Source organism: Manihot esculenta, chromosome 18 (assembly GCF_001659605.2).
Source record: "Manihot esculenta cultivar AM560-2 chromosome 18, M.esculenta_v8, whole genome shotgun sequence".
NCBI classification, from domain to species: domain Eukaryota; kingdom Viridiplantae; phylum Streptophyta; class Magnoliopsida; order Malpighiales; family Euphorbiaceae; genus Manihot; species Manihot esculenta.
The window spans coordinates 9808349-9830479 of NC_035178.2; the positions used below are offsets into that span (position 1 = coordinate 9808349).

The following is a 22131-nucleotide window of genomic DNA, read 5'->3' on the forward strand; positions in this document are numbered from 1 at the left end:
TTTTTTTCTATGCAAGTGTTTCAAAAGCTTGAGTTTATAGCAAATGTTTTGATAAATTCTTCATTTGTTACTTTTTCCGGGCAGTGTATACTAATATGAAAAGTTGGTAACGCAGGTAACCAACTAGTATTTTTAACTCCAAAAATACTATTTGTCTGGTTTTCATTGACATGAATAACTATTTCGAGAAACTAAATCCTGCAAGTTTTTCCCCAGAAATTGTGAAACGAGTGCAATTTGTTTGATAGAAGTATTCAAGTGACCAACCTCTAAGATGCTTAAGCCATCTGAAAAGACAAAAGCACCAACCTAGAATATCTTACCAAAGTTGGACTGTTCTGCTTGGGAAAGAAAAGAGCAGTAAGGCCTTGTAACATGGTTTCAAATCGCGGTCGCGGCCACGTTCGCGGTCGTGGGTAATGGAAACAGACCTGTAACGGCCGTAACGTAACGGTAACGGCCTGACGTTACGCAAATTTTTTAAAAAAATTTGCAAAGTTCATAAATAAAATGATATTGATTAGATTTGATTCAGAACAATGTATACAAATGCATAATAAACATAAATATATAAAATATAGATTATTTAACTTATGTTAAACATCATATATAGTTTAAAAAAAGAAAAATCTAACATAATCTTTGTAGATTGAGTAAATTAATAGCTCAAAGTACAATTTTAACTCAAACTAACACTTTAATCCATAAAAACTTATAAAAAAAGGAAAAAAAACAACAATTAAAAACTAAAATAGATAAAATCTAACCAACTTTTTAAAAGAAATAAGCTTGGAAATAGAATAGTTTATAATGGATCTAATTTTATACGAGAAATATGCAGGGAAGATTGAAATTTGAAAGAGAAAGGGAAGAGAAAACTGAAAAAATATAGTCTTTAAAGCTGCTGAAAAGTGTAGAAGAATAGGGAGCAGAAGATAAAGAATATAAAAGAATTTTTAATTATTGGTAACTGCCGTTACCGTTAGTAATTGCCGTTACCATTACATAACGGCTGTTACGCTTGCAACATAATTATTTAAAACCATGCCTTGTAAGGCCTTTAGCAGGAAAATCATACATATACTACAATAGTTAAGTGCAGGTTTTCATTGAGCTTTTTTAGGTGCTTCTCAAACAGGTATTGGTCAGATTCATATGACGGATGCTTAAGACAAATGGAAAAGAAAAAGATTTATGCGACCCATAGCTGTTGCATGCCTTCATAAGAAAAGTTCTCTTACCAATTTGATGTAGCATGCACAAACTAAGATGCTATCTAGTTACCTGTATGACTTAGTAAGCAGAATTGGTCAATACTTGAAATTTCCCAAAAAAAAATTGATAGAAAACACTCAAAATGGCCTTACAATTCAATCTTTCTTATTTATTTCAGGATGATGTTCTAGTTAGCGACTCTATTGTTTGATAAATGGTACCTGTGAGTGAATGACTTGTCCAAATCTGAGAAATTTCAACTTTCTGTGTCATTACCCATTGTATGCCATATAAATTATTGGTTTAAACAACTTGGTGGTTTGTAAGACACGCAAATTCCCAACTTTAATTCTGTAAAATATGTTTTGAAAGCATGATCTACTTTCATTTGATTGGAAGTTGATCCAGTTTTCAGAAAATTTTACAGAATTAAATTTCAACTTGCTGTGTCATTACCCATTGTATACCATATAAATTCTTTGTTTAAACAACTTGTTGGTTTGAAAGACATGCAAATTCCCCTACTTTAATTCTGTAAAATATTTTCTGAAGGCTTGATCTACTTTCATTTGATTGGAAGTTGATCCAGTTTTCAGAAAATTTTACAGAATTAAATTTCAACTTGCTGTGTCATTACCCATTGTATACCATATAAATTCTTTGTTTAAACAACTTGTTGGTTTGAAAGACATGCAAATTCCCCTACTTTAATTCTGTAAAATATTTTCTGAAGGCTTGATCTACTTTCATTTGATTGGATTCCTTGTAGTCATTACTTTTTTTTATGAAATATCTCTACAATGACATAAATAGTTGCGTAATGCACGTTATTAATCAATGTAGATGTATACATACTAATTTATATATGATTTCGTTGACCATTGCATGTGTCTCTGTTCAAAGCATTACAATTTCAACTGCTGCTGCTATTTTTTTCCGATGCTTGAAGCCTTAAATTGTTAATTCCTTTAAGGTTACCTAGAAACTTCTCAAAACTATACTACTTATAAGTTGAACCATGAAACCTAATAATATCTTTAGGAATCTTCAAAAATACTGACATGAAGCTAGAAAATCTTCAGAGTTGGACTGTTATGCTCCAGGTAGTGTAGGTGTAATTGACAAATAGAAATTCTTTTAAAGTTGATCTAATTGTAGTTCATTTGGCTAATAAAATAAAAAATTTCAACAATCTTTTGTTAGTGGGCAAATGTCTGTTTGCACATGTACATGTAATGGAAGATTCTTCTGCACATGTTTCTGACTTCTTCGTTGATTCTCAATTTCAGATATTTGATATATATGAACACTGCTATAGAAAATGCTTAGTGCATTTCCTTCCATAAAAGTCTATTCTTTTATGATTAACAACATCCTATCAAGTTATATTTCAATGCGCCCTTGGTTAGTCCAGTTTGAAACTGCTGAACTGATTAGCTTAACTGCTAGTGTTAGAGCCTTGGAGGTAGCTTAATGGCAAATAAATCCAAGCAGAATTTTATGCAAATAGTTGCACACTTGAGTTGCAGAATTTTATGCGAGATCAGATCATGAAATGAGTTGCACACTCGATACATTAAATGACAAACAGAAAACCATGTAAACCGCAGAAAATGGCAACAAATCTGCCCAAAAAAAAAAAAAAGAAATGAAAGAAAGATCATTCTTCTACCTATAGACAGATCCATAACTTTGCATGTTCTGGTCATTGCTGTATCCTTATTTGTATGCCTTACATTATTTGTTGCTGATATGCACTAAATCTTGTAAAAGATCACAATGGAGAAACTTGGTTTCACTTGCTTGCCGTTTTCTTCGGTACTTTACCTACCGATAAGATACTTCTTTCCCAGTGAGTGTTCTTCCATCTAATAAAATAAACCTGTGGGAAATGAGAAAGATTTGTTCCCTGTTTCTCCAGCATGATCATCTTGTTTAATTCATCAGGCATGTCAAAAAATTTGATTGTTTTGAGGTTTTTGAGGTGTTCGATACAGGATGGTCCTTCCTCCAACAATTGGCAGCGACTAATGGTAAGTTCTCTGAGTAAGGGCATTGCCCCTTCCTCCACATGCAAACATCTAAGTTCTTCCAACTCCTCAAGAAATAATATGTTCAGCCTCTGAAAGCTTCCAGCCTTGAAACTCAATGCTTGTCCATCATATGCTTGACGAAGTTGAAGTTCTACCAGATTTGGCAAATCTCCAAGGGACTCGCACAGGTTGTCCTTCAAGTGGCTGCACCTCAAATACAGCTTGACAAGGCTGTGAAGTGAACTTATCCAATAAGGTAGCTCCTCCAGACGTCCATGCAAGTATAGCCGCTGAAGAAACTTTGGGGTTGAAGACAAATGCTGCATGTCAATGATCTCTTCCTCTTCCAGTGAATGAACATTCAGAGAACGAAGGTTTTTCAGGTTTTCTATGGAAGAACACAATGCTGGTCCATCTTCTTTTCTCAACTTTGTAATGCCTAATCTCTTCAGCTGCTGCAGCCTGGCTAACTCTACCAACATGCCATTGTTTTCATTTGACTCAACAAAACAGAGCTTTTGCAAGGATTGCAACCTTACAATTTCAAGTGGGGCCTTAAATCCATTTAGGTAGTGGTAAGGAATATAAGGCTCTGTTTCATAGCGATAGACGAGTATATGCCGTAGCTTTTGAAGTTTTGAAATCTCAGGAGGCAATTCATCAATACCTGTGCGTTTAAGGTCCAAGGTCTCTAGATTTCGAAGCTTCCCAATAGAGCTTGGAAGATTTTTCACTTTGGTATCTCTTAAGCTCAGATATTTCAGGTGAATCAGTTTGAAAATTCCATCTGGAATCATCTCCAGTGATGTACTCCTCATATCTAACACTGTGAGCAGCCTCATATCACCATCAAACAATAAAGGTATTGATGTTGTTGACAGTGAATCTTCCACTCCAAAAATTAACAAAGAACGAAGTTTTGTGATGTCCCTGCCTTCTTTTACATTTTCCAATGACTTATGGATTGAGAGGCATCGGACTTTTTCAGGCCATATTTCATTTTGTTCACTCGTTACTGTCATGAAGTTTTGATCTCTAGATTTTAAGAGAATAATCTCTCGCACAAGTCCATGGATGCAGCATGAGTAGACCCTTCCATCACTGGTTGTGCCTGCAACTTGGATCAAACTTCTGGTCAAAAGCTCATTCAGGTAGGCTTCTGCTACTTCTTCTTGTGTTTTTCCAGCAACTTCTTTTACATATCCTTCTGCAATCCATAGACGGATTAGTCTCATACACTCTATTGGATGATCCTCTGGAAATATGCTCAGGTACAAGAAACAAGATTTGAGATAGTATGGCAGATCATTGTAACCAAGTAAGAGTATTTTTTCCATGCTTTGCAGTATATCATTGCCTCTAATTTCAGCACCAAGGTTGCGAGCCAACTTCTCCCATTCATCTATTCTGCTCCAGTCCTTCATGGCCAATATTCCACTTATTGCCGAAATTGCAAGAGGCAGTCCTCCACACCTTTGGACAATATGACGAGAAACAGCTTCCAGATGAGGTGGGGAAGAATTCTGCTGGAATGTTTTCCTACAGAACAGGGTCCAAGACTCTTCTGGAGACAAAGGCTTCAGTGAATAGACCTCACCTTTGGCTTCTATGCCAGCTGCATAGGCCACATCACGACTACGTGTTGTGAGCAACACCCGACTGCCTTGATGGTTGTTAGGCAAGGCATGTTTGATAGCATCCCATGCATTTCTGCTCCATACATCATCAAGAACGAATAAATATCTACTTTGCTGGAGAAACTCCTTGATTGTTGTTTTTAGCCGATGGCTATTCATGGTTTCCATTCCTTGAGGAGCTTGTTTGTTAACTCCATCAAAGAGTTGGTAAATCATGTCTTTAAGGAGTTCCTCTATCTTGAATGATTGCGAAACATTGATCCAAGCATGGCTGTCAAAATGTTTCTTCACTTCAGCATCGTCATATACTTTTTTTACAAGGGTTGTTTTCCCCAACCCTCCCATTCCTAACACTGTAACCACTTTGAGCCATTGATCATCATCAACAAGCCAATTTATCAACTGGCTCTTGGGATTATCGATGCCGACAAGCTCATCTTCTTCTAGTAGAAGAGCATCACCTCGACGATCAAAACATGTGTTGTCTGCAGCCATGGAACTTAATCTGCTACCCAGGATATTGGATCTGTCACCATAACTCTGGTAACTCTTGAAAACAATGCTGATTCTGGATTTAATGGCCTTTACTTCCGATGCAAGTTGGTATCGAGCCTTCATGTGTTTAATATAGCAAGTGATCTTATGTAAGGTACTGTAGAATTTGTCCCCATGATCATGTCCTAACCGAAGCATAAACTCATCGAGCGTATCTTCAATTTCATAAACAACATCTCTCAATTGCTTGACCCATTTGTTAACTTCAGGATTGCTAGCTTCAATCGCATCAGCAGTCCTCAGGAAAGATTGCATTTGCTCCAATTCACTTCTGATGTGGTCTAGCTCTCCACGAACGCCTCTCAACACCTCAACCTCTTCATGGAGTAAAGATGCAAGCTTCTCGATCAGAAAAGTAACTGCACTCTCAGCCATTTTCCTTTACCTTACACTGATATCTTTCAGAAATTTTGAAAGAAAAAAGTTGAATTGCAAGTTTTGTGGTGGCTTGTGAAACTTCGAATCCAACTTATATGAGAATGCTTCAGTTGATGATAGATTTCAATTAAAGTCAATCATCTGTAGAGATGACATTAACCAATAAATTATTCTTAGTTGGAGCCTCTATATAATTAATTATTGTTTAACAGTTTGGTGAATTACTCTACCAATTGTAATTGACCAAATTGTTTGCTGACTTGGTCTGAGGTTTGGGAGTCTTTCCTTGTCTCATGTCAACTTTAAGCACATTGATTCACATTATATAATAATCAAAAGAAATCTCATTTTTTACCTCTGTAATTTTGCTTAAAATTAAGTTTTTTTTTTCTAAATTTTCTTTTTTAGCAAATTAGCCAATTTTTGGCTAAAAAAAATTAAAATAATAATTTTTCAGGTTTTTATATTTATAACTTTTGGTATTATAAAAATTATTTAATAATAAATAATAGTTATTTTTTATTGTAAATTTATGTTTACAATAATAAAATAAAAATTAATATTAAAATTTTGAAATTTTTTTATTATATTTATTTATTTACAAATTTACAAAAATGAGCTAATTTGATCCTTAAATCAAAATTTATCAATAGATTAGAATAAAAAAACTTGTGGGAAAAGTTGTACACAAAAAAATAATTTAATTCCTATAGTAATCAACTGCCTCTTATGAATGGCTGGAAATTTTATTTTACTATTTTTTTTTCTAGGCAGAACTGGTTTAAGCTATGATGCATATTTATACAAAGGGAAGAATCAGCGAAAGGACTTCATTCATACAACACATATATTAATTATGCAACTTGAACAGTGACAGCATCTGTTTCAAAGAAAATATGGCCCCACACTATAGTCTATATGCATATATGTACACACATTTAAAAATAGTTCTTGAAGATAATTTAGAGTAAAATTTTATTATGATGAATGAAAATTCTGTAATAATAAAATAAATTAATTATGATAAATTGCTTTTTAGTAGATGTCCCACTAACTTCAAAAATTTCACATGATACACTTGACTAGTTAAAAGTGGAATTAAGTTGATTTTGCAATCCGTATTTCAGTAAGTAGCATGAATATTTTAAAATATTTTTAAATCATTTTAAACTTAAAGAGAATATTCTTTTTTAATGTAAAAATTATAGAACGAGTTTCAATATAATTATTATTACAATTAGATTATTGATTGTTAGAGGTAAAATTACACAATAATTTGAGTGTCGTGTATATATGTTAATTATATTTTTGAATAGTTGAAATGCATTCTAGAATGTTTTCAAAGTTTAAGATGTTAAAATTTCTTTTTTTTAGTAAAATCTAGAGTGCAAATATGTATTTAGCTTATATATAACACATAGTCGATTCTTAAAGTTAGAATGATGGAAAGGAGAGAATAAAATCATATGAGGAGATCTATATGGTTCGGCTACGGGAGTCTATATCTGTACATATAAATATCATATTAAAATTAGACTAATAGAAAAAGAAGGAAAGATTTATGTAGTTTCACTATGAAAATATATCTGTTGATATAAAACCTCAAAGCGGTACATCTATAATAATAATAATAATATATTAAATTTTTATATTTTAAAAATATGAATTCTATAGAATCTCATCAATTCTAACAGACAGCATTCATTACTTATTAATAACTTTAGTTTCAAATGAACTTTCACACCCTCAAATGGAACGGTTTGTTGTTTAGGGTTCAGAAAATTTTGGTAAAATGTTTAATATAGCTAAAATATTTTACATTTAAACTCAATTTAGTTTAATAATCATATTTTTTTCAGACTAAATTTATTGATTTCTTAATTTAGCTTAAAAATTAACAAATTTGATTTCTTTATTTTGGAATGAATTCCTTAATTTCTTGATTTAGCCTAAAAAAGGCTTAATTGAAACGTTTGGATCAATTTACATAAAAAGTTGAAAAAAAATACTAAATTGAATTTCTCTAATAAATTAAAGGTAAATTTAAGTATTATGTTGATAAATTTCAATTAAAATTGAATTAGATTTAACAAAATTCAAGTGAAAATAAAGTTTTTTGGTCATTGGGTGATCACAATTAATGTGGTCAAACTGAATACTAAATTTGGTTTTGATTTGAGGATGTGAAAATTAAATAAAATTGAACTGAACGAAGATTCAATTACCTGTACACTTAAATAATTTAATATTTGCTCTCTTGATAATTTGATATATATTTATGATTTTATTAATTTTTACTTTTGAGATTTATGATTTATTTGAGTATGTTATTCAATTTTGTATTAAAGAAATATTTTGTAATATTATACTGGTAATAAATAATGATAATTTTAAAATTTTATATTAATATAAAATTTATATTATAAAATATTATTTTAACATAAAATTAAATTATATATATTAAAATAAATCTCGTATCACAAAATAAAAATTCGAAAATTCACGTAATACTTTTTTTATTCTTTTCCTAAGCATAAAGTTGTAGATTTATGTCTCCTTCTATGTGCACATGCTATTGCCATGCACGAGGGGTTTGAGCTTGAATCGTTTAAATTTTAATTATACAATTAATTTGTTCAAAAGTTTAAATTAAATTATTTTAGAGTATAAATTATTTAATGTTATTTCAATAATTTAATCCAATTAGTCCATATGTTAATTAGAAGTAATCTAATTGGTCCATTATATCTTTAAAGCACAGAAAGTAAATGAAATAATCTTTTCATTTTTTAGATTAAATTATCAGTTTAGTCCTTCTAATTTAATGAAATATCTATTTTAATTTTTATATGTTTCTAAAATTCTACAATTTAATTCTCAACTATAATTTAGTAATTTAGTCTTTACCGTTAGATTTTTAGTTAATTCAGTTAATTAGTTTATTATAAAGAAAATAACCAAATTACTCTTTAGTATATATTTTTAATCTAAAATAATATAATCTCTTAGATTTAATTAAATTTACACTATAATTTCCTATAATTTTTCAAATCGATACCTATATTTTATAATTATTTAAGGACAAAATATTAAAATTAATCCCTACATATTTAATTATTTATAAATAATCATTATATTTTACGATTGAATCCTATTTGTGAAATAAATTGCTTTAATTTTATAAATTAATCTCTAAACAATTATAATATTTAAAAATAAACTTCAATTGATCATTTAATATTATAGTTATTTATCAAAGGTCTTATATTTTTATATTATAAATATTTACAAATAAATCAAGAATATTGAAAATCAAAATAAATAAAAAAAAAAAAAGTTTAATTAGGAATTGACCGAACTTGGGACAAATCAACATATAAAAGAACTTCAAAATGATGTAGTATTAAATTTTGATTCGATATAATTTTTTTTCGATTTTAACATACACATCAATTATATTGATCGAACTGAATGATTTTTTAATATGATTTTTTTTTATTTTGAATTGAATTAGGAAAATCAAAAAATTGAAAAGAGAATTTTTGAACACCAAAATCAAATTGAAAATAGATGGAATTGAATTATACCGATTATCGGTTCGGTCCATAGGTTCTATCATGCTCTAAATTCCCAAAAACATAGAAACACTATTTCTCATTGTGGAACAAAATGTTCAATATTCCGCAATAGTTCAATTTCATTCATCGTCGAATCCTGTTAATAATCATCCACAACAACAATATTTTTTAAATGAAATTATCTAAATTTACGAAGAACAAAAAAATAAATTAATTCAATGTATAAGAAAATATAAAATTTTCAAGTTTTTCAAAATCAAAATCAAACCATGAAAATTTGCTTGCACATTGTGTCGGAAATCATCCATAACAATAATATTTCTTTAAATGAGATTATCTAAATTTATAAAGGACAGAGAAATAAAGTAAAATAAAATTCAGTGTAGAAGAAAATATAAAATTTTCAAGTCTTCCAAAATTACAATCAAACCACTAAAATTTGTTTGCAAATCTAGAAGCACGAAGAGAAAGAAAAAGAAGAAGCATGAGAGATGCAGATCTAGAAGCACAACAAAAGCGTGTTGTTCTCTTTATTTGCGGGGAGAAGAAGTAGCTTATGATGAGGTATGAGGATTTAGTTTCCTTTCATTTATCGTTCTCTTTGATTGGTTGACACTAGGATCACGTTTAGGGGAAGAAGAAACACGCATTCATCTGAGAGTCTCTTTGCGAGAAGACGCAGCGACGTCGTTCACTAGAGCGTCTATCTTTTAGGGAAAGAAGAAGAAAACATCTTCATCTTCATCTGATGGACGGTGAGAGTGAGCGTCTATCGTTCATAAGAGAGAGGGTAGGGGTGGGGTGAGGGTGAGCAGCTGCACAAAATATTGGAGAGTTAGGATTTTTAAGTTGCATATAATTATAAAATATTCTCTAAATAATTATATTTAGTTGGTCCGGACTGAAAAAAAATATTCTCTAAATAATTATAAAATATGGTTATTGATTTGAAAAAAAAAATATAGAAGACTTTATTGTATATTTAATTAAATTTTAGGAACGATATTGTTTTCAATTAAAAATATAATAAGAGGTAGTTTGGTTTTTTTAACTAAAATGAACGTAAATTAACTGAAAATTAATGGTAGGGACTAAATTATATTTTTTTTTAAATATTAAAAATTAAATTATAGAATTTTAAAAAATAAAGACTAAAGTAGATATTTTATTAAATTAAAGGGAGTAAATTGTAATTTACTCTATTTTTTATATATCTCACCACGAGAGAAAAAAAAAAGAAAAAAACTATAGTTATTATATAGCCTTGATCATTTTGTCTCCTTCGTATAAAAAAGTTAATTTATTATTTAAAAAATAATTTTATAAATTTAATTTTCAAACTAAAATTTAAATTAATGATATTAATCTGAATAACACATTTTTAAATTGAATTATACAAATAGTTAAAGTAACCTTTAATTTAATTGATTACTTGAATTAAACTCATTTAAATAGTTTATAAAATAAGATGAACTATAAATCACTTTGAATTTTAAATTAGAAAATGCATTAAAATTTATCACAGGTAAACTACTTGCCAATTATTATTTATTCTTTATGTCGATTACTCACTTGCACATTATCATTCACTTAAGTATGTAAATTATTCAAAATTAATTTGAACCCGACCACAAATTCATTAATTGAAATTAATTTAATCATATTTAATTATTTTTTCAATAAATACAAAATCTTTAAAAGGTACCCTATCAAAATTAAAATTGAAATTATCAATTTTTTAGAAATTTTTTAATCTTTTTTTATTACAGATAAATGATAAGAAAATTTAAAATTTTCTATATAAGAATAGCATTAAAATCAATTAAATAAATGGTCTTATTAGTTTGGGTAATCTTGAGCATTAACTGATTTAATTTATATATTAAAGCTAATTAAGATTAGCCCAGCTGCTTGATTTATCATACCCTATAAAAAAAATATTTTATACTAAAAATATTACGAAATTTTTATTTCTCAAAAAATATTAATCGTATTTATATTAAAAAATGGATTTCAAACCAAACTGTCTGAACAATGTCGCCTGAGGCAGACTCCCACGTGCAACCAAAGTTATGAGCGGTTTTGCCCCTTTTATTATCTTTAACTGCATTATTCATTACTCTCTCTCTCTGCAAATTTATCAGAAAGGTTTGAATTGAGGCAAGCAATTGAGAAATCACAAACCCACATGCTTAAATTTTTTTTTTTAAAAAAAAAAAATCAAAGATTTTAAAAAACCCACATCTCTCAACCTCTATATTAAGCCATCTCCCATATGAAATCTTGTTCTTGAACATTCTCTTGATGAAAGAAATGGCAAAGAAAGTGAAGGCTGAAGAAAGAAGAAGAAGAGCTCCAAAGGGTCATTTTGTGGTTTATGTGGGAAATGAAATGAAAAGATTTGTAATTCCCACATATTTTCTCAAAATTCCAATCTTCCAGCAATTGCTAGATGAAGCTGCAGAGGAATACGGATACAACTATCAACTTGGAATCCTTCTTCCTTGCAATGAGTCTTCTTTCATTAACCTCATTGCCTTCCTCAAAAAGCACTACTAGTTTTAGAGCTAACTCACACTCAACTCGCTTCATCACACTCAACTCGCTTCATCACATCACAGGTGTATACATGTATCTTTTAATTTAGAAAACAAAAATTTTGTAAATGTTCGAATCAAAATCATAGTAATTATCCAAAAAAAATATAATAGAAGTGGTAACTTGTTGAATCCTATGAGAATGTTTCCTACTGTATATGTTGAAGGGATTCTCTTTCAAGTGTAATGTGAATTTTTAAATTATTATCATTTTTAATATAAAGTTTGTTAACGTAACGATGGAGTAATTTTATCTGATGAAATGTATAACAAAAAATATATATTTAAAAAAATTATATAAAATTTAAAATTTAATTAGCAATAAATTTAGAGTATATCTGGAAACTCTTGAACACTAAGACAGTGAAGATTGGGATTGCATTCAGATGAGGGACGTGGATGATAATGTATTAATAATATTTGAATGAAATAGCAATTTGTATAGGTTTTTTTTTTTGAGGAAGTAGTGAATAAGATCTGACTCAACAACCTCCAAAACAACATCCCAATAGAGGATAAGTGCTTTCATCACCTTCATATGCCCACATTTAATGCCTATTTCAATCCTCTAATTTATTGTTGGTTATGTTTGTTGCAAAACTGGCTAACAATTTAAATTCAATTAAATATAGGCAAAGTCATCAAATATGCAATGCAATTCTCTGATTTAGGGGGCAATTCAACCGAATAATCGACTCGTATCATTTGATTCGATTATTCAGTTATGAGGTTGACGAGATTGATAAAGAATTTATTAGACTTCGTTAAGATTTTTAATCAATATCGTTTGACGAACGATAGACAAAAAATTAAAAAATTTTATTAAAATTTTTTAAAATAAAAAGGTGAGTTTTAAATAATTAAAAAAAGACTATTTATAATAAAAAAAATTAATATGTAAAATTATAAAAATATTTAAAATATAAAATTGACCTTATAATCGAACGCGGCCCTCATCATTTGAAAGTCATATGTCTCAAAAAAAATTTTCTAAAAACTTATTGTGAATCTCCATCGACCGTCGACAATAAAAATTAAATCGGTCCAAATCTACTATAAAATTCAAGATTAATTGTTTTGAAATTTTAACTTAATTTGTAATTTTTAAAAAAATTAAATATTTAGTTTGATTTGTTTTTTAGCGAAAGGTCTCGTTATAAGCTAAACTAAACTAAAATGTAGAATCTATCACAATTTATACCACCATACTAAGAAGGTTTAGTGAAATTTGAACCTAAAACTTTTAATATTGAATCATTCAATTAATTTTTTAAAATATTTCAAATTTTGAGATTGGGGAGATTCTTATAAGCATAGGCCCAATTTATAGTCCAGCTCTAATATTTTATCCACAAAGATAAGATCAAAGGGTTTGGGCCTTAGGGTTATGGTTTTCTTCTATTTAACTTCATCATTTTTCATTTTAATTTCTTCCCTTCACTTGCATGAATTATTAATAAATGCAGGATTTCATAGAAGGAAGGCAACCTTTGTAGTCCGTAGCTTATCTTCATAGTTATATTAGGCATTCAATATAGCTTATCTTCATACCAATTTTTTGTTTCCCTTACTTCCATGGCAAAATGACGTTTCCAACTTGGAAACATTATCACAAAACTCAGATTTTTATTACTTAAAAAGTAGATATTTAACTTATTCGACGAAATTATATTATATTTAATTAAATTATTTAAAGAAATATAAAAAAATTAATTAAATTATTCAAAAAAATAAAAATAAATCAATATGTACATATTGATAATTTGAAATGTTAGAGTTTTAGTATAAGCAAGTACATTTAATTTAAATAGTTCACATCTTTTTTTTATTCATTTTTTTTTATTTTTTAGTGACATATGACCGTCATTTTATTACGGTATCACTTGTTGCTATAAGATAAAGTCATATATACCTTTCTTTTCACCATCATCAGACGACTATTTAATTTCTTTCTGGCATAGAATTGTGGCGTAATCGATCTATTCTCCTACTTCTCTCATCACATCAGATAAGTTGTTCGATTGAGGGTTAGATTATATACTAATGGGTTAACTTATACAGTAGGTAGATTATGATAGTTTTGGACTTGATTCTTTTTTTTATTTAATATAGAATTTATTTAATACATATCATTATTATTATATGAAATAACTTTTCTTAATTATAAATAACATAATTAATTTTTAAAGAACAAGTGGGGAAAAAAAAATTGCACGAGCTCAGTTGCGCTTGATTTCATCTGAAATTCTGACGAACTTGATGGACCCCTTCCATCATCGAGCGCTGAAATCATCATAGCTCCAGAGAAATGCACCAGCCGGGAATCGAACCCGGGTCTGTACCGTGGCAGGGTACTATTCTACCACTAGACCACTGGTGCTCTGTTGTTCATCGTTTTGTATTTCTAATTAAGCGGAACTAAAAATTGCACAGTCCTTTTATAATTCTAGACAATTTTACTTTTTCACGCGCCATAAAAAATATATTTTTTATTAATTTTATAATTATATTCAAATTAAAAATATTAAACTTTATTAAATACTAAAATATATTTTGAATATTTATTTAAAAAATAATAATTAATTAGAATTTATTTTAAAAATAAAATAACATTAAATAGAATTATAATAGTCAATTATATATTAATTATAGTATAAAAAATAAATAATAATTTTAAGAAAAAAAATTATGAAATGGAGAGAGTAATTAATTTGTATAAAATTTTAAAATAAATTATTAAAACATTTTATATAAATATAGGGTGAAATTCACCATTAAATCATATAATTTCCAGCTTTTGATTTATCATATTATAAATTTATTAGTGTTTTTTTGTTCAAGAATTTATTAGTGTTGGCCTTCTGAACTTTGAACTAGTTTAGGAAAAGAAATATTTGCATTCCTCATTTCTTTTTTCTAAAACTATATTAATATTATGTGGTGTGTTTTGTAATATTGGATGCCGAAAATGCAATTCAGAAATTTTTATAGATTTTTATAAACATTTTAAAGGTTATTATTATTGTGTAAAATATAATAATTAATATTTATATTTATATTATGTTTTTTTTACTTGCTATATGCATTTATATATAATTTAATTTTTATATGTAATTTAGATAAATTATATTAGTAATAACTAAAATTACTGCTAAACAGATCACAATTTAATATGTTCTTTTTACACATGTTATCATTGAATTAATTGTCAACTTATTAGCAGTCAATATCTCATTATTATCGGATTATCGAGAAATGTTATATTTATTTTTATTTTTTTATAGCATAAAAAGGAGAATGATTACAGAGACAAATGTATACTATAAGTATTCTAAGTAATTTATTACATTAACTCTCTTCTCGACTTGAACGTTGTAGTGGGGTAGTGTGTTAGGGTCTTAGAATTTCAGAAATCAAAACTGTAATTTTTTAACAGTAAAGTTTTCGAGAAATAATATTGGGATAAATTAGTATAAGATAGAAGTAAGTTAAGGGTCGTGTTAGATATGTAATTCCCTTTAGATGATTTATTTAGAGGGTGTGTCATCTGAAATATATTGATGTCTCCTCCTACCATAAGCCAAGTTGTTCTTAAAATTCTTTAGGGGGAGTGACTAGTCAGCCATCAGCAGGAACTGGACCCAGTTGGCTACTGTAGGTTTACGGAGATCCTGAGTTGTACCTTCACTCTTTGTAGACATCCTGTCTACAAGGAATGTGAGAATTATTGTAACGATTGTGTCGATGATAATATATATTTACTATTTTGTCCTTAGAATAAAATAAATAGTCGTTCTTATCTCTTGTGCCTTATCTCTTGTGCCTACTGTGTAAGAGTCATATTTAGTTCTTATCTCTTGTGTCTTATCTCTTGTGCTTACTGTGAAGGAGTCCGATGAAATGCTATTTGTTGGTTTCGTTGTTCGCTTATATAATATTGACTAATTAGGGTATTCATGATTATAGAGTATCGAGTGATTCTTAAGACTGACTTAACTTGAAGGTGTTCAAGTCAAGTGTCGCACGATCCCAAATGAGTGTAAAAATGCGAGTCTGTGACAATTGGTATCAGAGTCTCGAACGATCTACGAGCAATGTGGAAGCATGATAAAACTGGTCGTACGCATTGATACCCTTAAAAGGAGGATGGATGATCTTAAATAGTTAAAAATGTGTAGTATATATATAATATAATTTGGATTAATAATTAATTTTAAGATGTAAATTATAATTTAAATATAATTTTTAATAAAAAATATAAACTTACTTTAAAAATAAATAAAATAAAATAAAATTGTATCAAATCAAAACCAAAATAGAAAAAATCAAAGCATCACCATGTAAAATTTCGAATTTTTGGTAAATCTTGATCCAAATCTGAAATAATACACCACTAATATTGAGTAATTATAAATTACTTTTAAGTCTTTTTTTTCTTTTATTTATTTAGTATAGAGTTTGCTTAAGACATATCATTATTATTATATGAAATAACTTTTCTTAATAATAAATAACATAATTAATTTTTAAAGAGCAAGGGGGAAAAAAATTTTTGGAAGAGCTCAGCTGCGCTTGATTTCATCTGAAATTCTGACGAACTTGATGGACCCCTTCCATCATTGAGCGCTGAAATCATCATAGCTCCATGGAGAAATGCACCAGCCGGGAATCGAACCCGGGTCTGTACCGTGGCAGGGTACTATTCTACCACTAGACCACTGGTGCTCTGTTGTTCATCGTTTTGTATTTCTAACTAAGCAGAAGTAGAAATTGCACAGTCCTCCCTTTTATAATTCTAGACAATTTTACTTTTTCACACGTCATAAAAAATATATTTTTATTAATTTTTTAATTATATTTATTTTAAAAATATTTTATCTTTTTACACATATTAAAAATATATTTTTAATTATATTCAAAATTAAAGATATTAAATATTAAAAGATATTTTAAATATTTATTTAAAAAAATAATTGATTAGAGTTTATTTTGAAAATAAAATAGCGTTAAATATGATTGTAATAGTCAATTATATATTAATTATACTAAAATATATTTTTAATATTAAATAATAATATTTTATATTATTATGTTTTTTTACGTGCTGCATTATATATAATTTAATTTTTATATGTAACTTTAGAAAAATTATATTATAATAATTCACTACTGCATAACAATCATCTAAAATAAGTTATCGGTTATCACCATAAAATAGAAATCACATAATAACAATCTAATAAGTAAGTAACGTGGTTCTGTTTAAAAAAAAATCTGAACATTTCAAACGTTAGGTTCGTCATCGAATCTCGCTCTTTTCTTCATATGGCGAGTCTCAATATAAAGTTATCATTAAATAGAATAGTTCAACATATTTTGGTTATGCATGTAATCGTCAGATTAATTGTCAATCTATTAACATGTCATATTCCTTATTAAATATATAATCACATTATCGTCGGATTATAAAAAAAATGTTATATTTATTTTTATTTTTTTACAGTAGAAAAAGGAAAATGATCACATGATTAAATGTACGCTATAAAAACTCTAAATAATTTATTATATTAACTCTCTTCTCGACTTGAGCGTTAAAATAACTGCCGTAAACACTCACTATCATCTCACATTCTATTTTTTACAGATTCATAACTCTGATCCAATCATGTCATCTCTGCAATATTAATAATTATAAAAAAAATAATAAAAACTTTAAATCATATCAAGTATAATAATATAATAAGACTAACAAAACTAAAGATGGATTTTTAAATCAAAATTATGAAAACACATGAAAAACACTTTCACTCCATTATAGTTGTTTATGTGCAAGTATGTAATTACTTTAAAAAGTTTTTTTAAGAAAAAAGAAAAGATGTTAACCCACACAAAAGTGAAATTAACAGTATGGTTGAAATTAATAATTTTATTAGAATTTAATTAAATTGATATTTTTAATTAATTTTTTATTTAAAATGAAATTTTAATTATTTTTAATTTAAAAAAATTTATTGCAAAGAGGTTTAAATGTTAAATTATTTTACAAAATTCATTTGTCAACAAAGAGTAAAAAATTGTTTGTCATTGAATTTGGAAGCAAAAAGGATTCTAACAAAAGCATAAATTTAGATGTTATTAAAAAAAAGTTTGGAAAAAAAATATTTTGATATTTTGGTGTTCCTACAAATAATTAAATTATGTTAATATTATTTTAAATTAATTCTTTTAATATTTTTATCAATAAATTCAAGAAATTGTTTTTTTAATTAACATTTCTAATAATAATACCAAACAAATTCTAAATACTTTTCTCGACGTAAACATTCCCATCCAAATAAAAATGGCAATAAAGTTATACAATTTCGCAATTTTATTAATAAAAATAAATCAAAGGTAGCATAAGTGAATAACATTTCTCTCACATTTTTATAAAATTCTATCCATATAAAAATGATTAACTTGATTTTGTATATATATATATTTCATGATATCAATTATTGATTGAATAATATTTGATAAATCTGATTTTTCTCTTATTCCATCATAAATTTGGTTTTATTTTTGCTCCATCATATGGACTCTCAATGTTCGATTTGATAAAAGGAATTGCAAAATAAATAAAAATGGTTATGGGTCTACTCTTGTAACGACCCGAAAATCAGACCGCTACCGGCGCTATGATCCAGATCGGCTTAAGGCCGCCGGGACCCGTAGCAAGCCAAACATTCATCCTGTGAACCTGTTTAATCCCATACATGATCAACAATATACATAAAAATTTTGAACTTTTCTTTCCATTCAATCACCAAACTCAACCTGTGCATGCACTATTCATAAACATAAACATTAACCTCACCTTGGAGTCCTCATCAATGCTCTAATGGGGTAACATAACATAAATTAAGTTTGGTTTACAATAATCATCATTAAACATTAAGATCATGTACTAGAAAGGGATTAACATAATACTATGGTCAAGCACAACTCTAAACTTCCATAAGCATCAATACATAACATTTCAATACTTTACTTTTACATTACAACATATTCATGTCCACATCTAGCTATTACATAAAACAAGACTCTACTCCTGCTGATCTCCTGGTCTACCCTGTACCTGCAAACCTAGGGGTTAAGGGAGAGGGGTGAGCTATAAAGCCCAGTGAGCAGAATAATTAAACATTCAATTTAAATTTCATGCTTTCATGAAATGCAACATATCACAAACAATTCACATCAAGGATGAACTTGTCACCAATAGCCCACTACTCATTCCAATAGTGCCAGGGGCGTAGACTGGGCCTCACTGGTCTTTCTCTTACATTACATTCATAACATAACATTCCAATATGTCAGGGGCGTAGAATGGGCCTCACTAGTCTTTCTCTTACATAGTGCCAGAGGCGTAGAATGGGCCTCACTGGTCTTCCGTACCGTATCACATCATATCATAACGTAGTGCGGCTAAAGGATCATTCAACATTCATCCACATCAACAACATATTATGCAATGCAACATATTCGTGAATTCTAATGCAAGCACCCTAGTATATCTCATGGCATTCATGATGTGTGTATCATGCTCAGAATTTATTTATTTACTTTGAAACAAAATAAGGTATTCCACTCACCTCTGGCTGAAGCTCTAACAGACTCAGAAGCAGCTGAACTCACTGCTGGGGTCCTCGGTTCCTCGGGTCCGAACCTACACAGGTGAACTTAAATGAGGGACCTAACATACATAAACATGACTCTAGAATACTCCCCAAAACCCCTTAAAACACCTTAAAACAATCACATAAATCATGCAAATGAGGGCTGAACATGGCACTTTCGGCGGCAGGTTCGGCGGCCGAAAGGCCCTCCATAGCCGAAAGTCATGCACCTTCGGCGGCACTTTCGGCGGCACCTTCGGCGACCGAAACTCCCTTCCAAAGTCGAAAGTCCACTTTCGGGGGGCAGGGTTCGGCAGCCTATACATGCTACCAAAGGCAGGTTCGGCGGCCGAAAGAGCCTTCGGCTGCCGAACCTGAGTTCTTCCCAAAAGGGCAGAAACTCAGCTCAACATGCATAAACGCCTCCCAACTCATTCAATCATGCATTTTTCTATTCTACAACATGCATACTCAAGCATACAAGCTCCTAGAGGCTTCAAACTATCCTAAACCCCATCTACAACACATCAAACATGCATAACCAACATACATTGTTCATAAACGCACAGTAAACCCATAAACTTCACATAAACCTACACATGCATTTCTATCCCAAGAAACTTCATAAAACTTACTTAAAACATTAAAGGAACTATGGATCTACTCTTACCTCTTGAAGAAAAAGAGGAGAGACGATCCAACTTGGAGATGGGAGAGATCTCAACTCTTTGGTCTCCAAGCTTCCAAAACTCGCTCTTTTGTTTAAATATCTTCAAATCAACGTAAAGATTGTTAAAACATGAAAGATCGAAGGAAAAACATCTAAAATGAACCATGGGAGAGCAAGAACTCACCGTGACCGAAAATGGGGAGAAAACTTGCCCGTTTCGGCCATGGAGCTCTTATATAGGGGCTGGCAGACCACCTTTCGGCAGCCTAAAGTGCCTCCAAAACTCATGCAAGTTCGGCGGCCGAACCTTTGAAACTTTCGGAAGCCTAACTTGCCCCCCTAAACCATCCCACGTTCGGCGGCCGAACCTGGAAATGTCTCATTGGTCTTTTTCTTTTAAAACTCAATTTCCTATTTGCTTAAAACCATAAGATACATTAAAACATTTTATAAAAACATGATTTTACCCTTCTAGAGGTTTCCGACATCCAAGATTCCACCGGACGGTAGAAATTCCGATACCGAAATCTAGCCGAGTATTACAACTCTCGATGGAGACCTTTCGACGTTCAAGTCATATTCATGAACTAGTGTAGTATAGATAGGGCAGAGTTGCGGAGAAAAATAAGGTAAAAAATATGGAGTCCAGCCGGAAGCCGGAAGAAGAAGTCCTCCTAAAGAAGATCCTCTCTCCTTTTTTTACCTGCTCCTAACGTCTCCCGCCTCCCTGCTATTGTGCTACCTGTCTATGTCACTCAGGTTCGTACGTATGGATGTGTCAGACCCCTCTCCATGCCAGACAGCCATTTAATTCCTCCGGCACGCGTGCGGGTAAGGCTGTGAAGTGACTGAACCAGCTCCTCTCCCTCACATCACATCACCAGACTGAACTTCTTTCTGTTGGGTCTGGCCTCGCGGGTAATCCATCCGGCCCAGCGTGTCTGGATCGAGACCTGAGATGCTAAGTTTGTCAGCTTAAGGAGGGCTTGATGGATTTTGAGCTATTGTTCTCCTCTTGCACCCGGTCTCGCCCAGGATAGAAGAAGCCCGGGGTCATTAATATTTAACATGACAGAAAAATTTTAATATATGAAAATTATAAATTAATAGATTATAAATAAATCTAATAATACATTTTTATAATTCACAATCTTATTCCTTCCATGTTAAGAAAAGAAAAGAAAAGTAATTACAAAACTTCATGATTTTCTGTCATTGGGAGTTTTCAAGAGTATTGATTGATTTGAATTAAATTTGAATTCAAATCATTTTCTTCTATCATAACATATAATTAATTAATTTTATAATAAATTTAATTTAAATCATATATTTTTTCATTGGTTAATAATGATTCACCATTTAAATTATCTATTAATTTTATATCTCATCAATTGTTAAAATTAATTTATACTAATTATGAAATATAAGAAAAAATCATCCAGATCTCAACTATAAATTATTAATATAGTAAAAATATAATTAAAAAATATTATAAAAAAATTAAATAAAAATAAAATAACTAAATTTAAATATTAAATTTCAAATAATAACGAAGCAAAAAATATCTATTTTAGTTTATAAATTATACACTTTTAAATATCTATTTAGTATTTATTTAATATCTAAATTTACTAATATAGTAAAAATATAATTAAAAAATATTATAAAAAATTAAGTAAAAATAAAATAATTAAATTTAGATATTATCTTTCAAATAATAACGAAGCAAAAAATATCTATTTTAGTTTATAAATTATACACTTTTAAATATTGTAAGTTAAAAAGAATTAATTTTAAAATAAAAAATATAACT

The 22131-nt window shown here is 29.4% G+C and overlaps 1 protein-coding gene and 4 non-coding genes across 5 annotated transcripts; all 5 read right to left on the reverse strand.

The window, feature by feature from the left end:
• Positions 1-2733: 2733 nt before the first annotated feature.
• Positions 2734-5967, reverse strand: LOC110606200 (disease resistance protein RPM1). The gene has a single exon (XM_021744959.2). The coding sequence runs from the start codon at positions 5813-5815 to the stop codon at positions 3011-3013; it is 2805 nt and encodes a 934-aa protein (XP_021600651.2). The 5' UTR covers positions 5816-5967; the 3' UTR covers positions 2734-3010.
• Positions 5968-14208: 8241 nt separating this feature from the next.
• On the reverse strand, positions 14209-14294 carry LOC122722569. Its single transcript, XR_006349508.1, has one exon. It is a non-coding gene; the product is annotated as a small nucleolar RNA snoR114 (small nucleolar RNA).
• An 8-nt stretch (positions 14295-14302) lies between these two features.
• Positions 14303-14373, reverse strand: TRNAG-GCC. The gene has a single exon. It is a non-coding gene; the product is annotated as a tRNA-Gly (tRNA).
• Positions 14374-16551: 2178 nt separating this feature from the next.
• On the reverse strand, positions 16552-16637 carry LOC122722567. The gene has a single exon (XR_006349507.1). It is a non-coding gene; the product is annotated as a small nucleolar RNA snoR114 (small nucleolar RNA).
• A 10-nt stretch (positions 16638-16647) lies between these two features.
• Positions 16648-16718, reverse strand: TRNAG-GCC. The gene has a single exon. It is a non-coding gene; the product is annotated as a tRNA-Gly (tRNA).
• Between the last annotated feature and the right edge of the window lie 5413 nt (positions 16719-22131).

Bases quoted from the DNA above. Each gene is read 5' to 3' on its own strand.
- LOC110606200 (XM_021744959.2), bottom strand. From the start codon at position 5,815: ATGGCTGAGAGTGCAGTTACTTTTCTGATCGAGAAGCTTGCATCTTTA.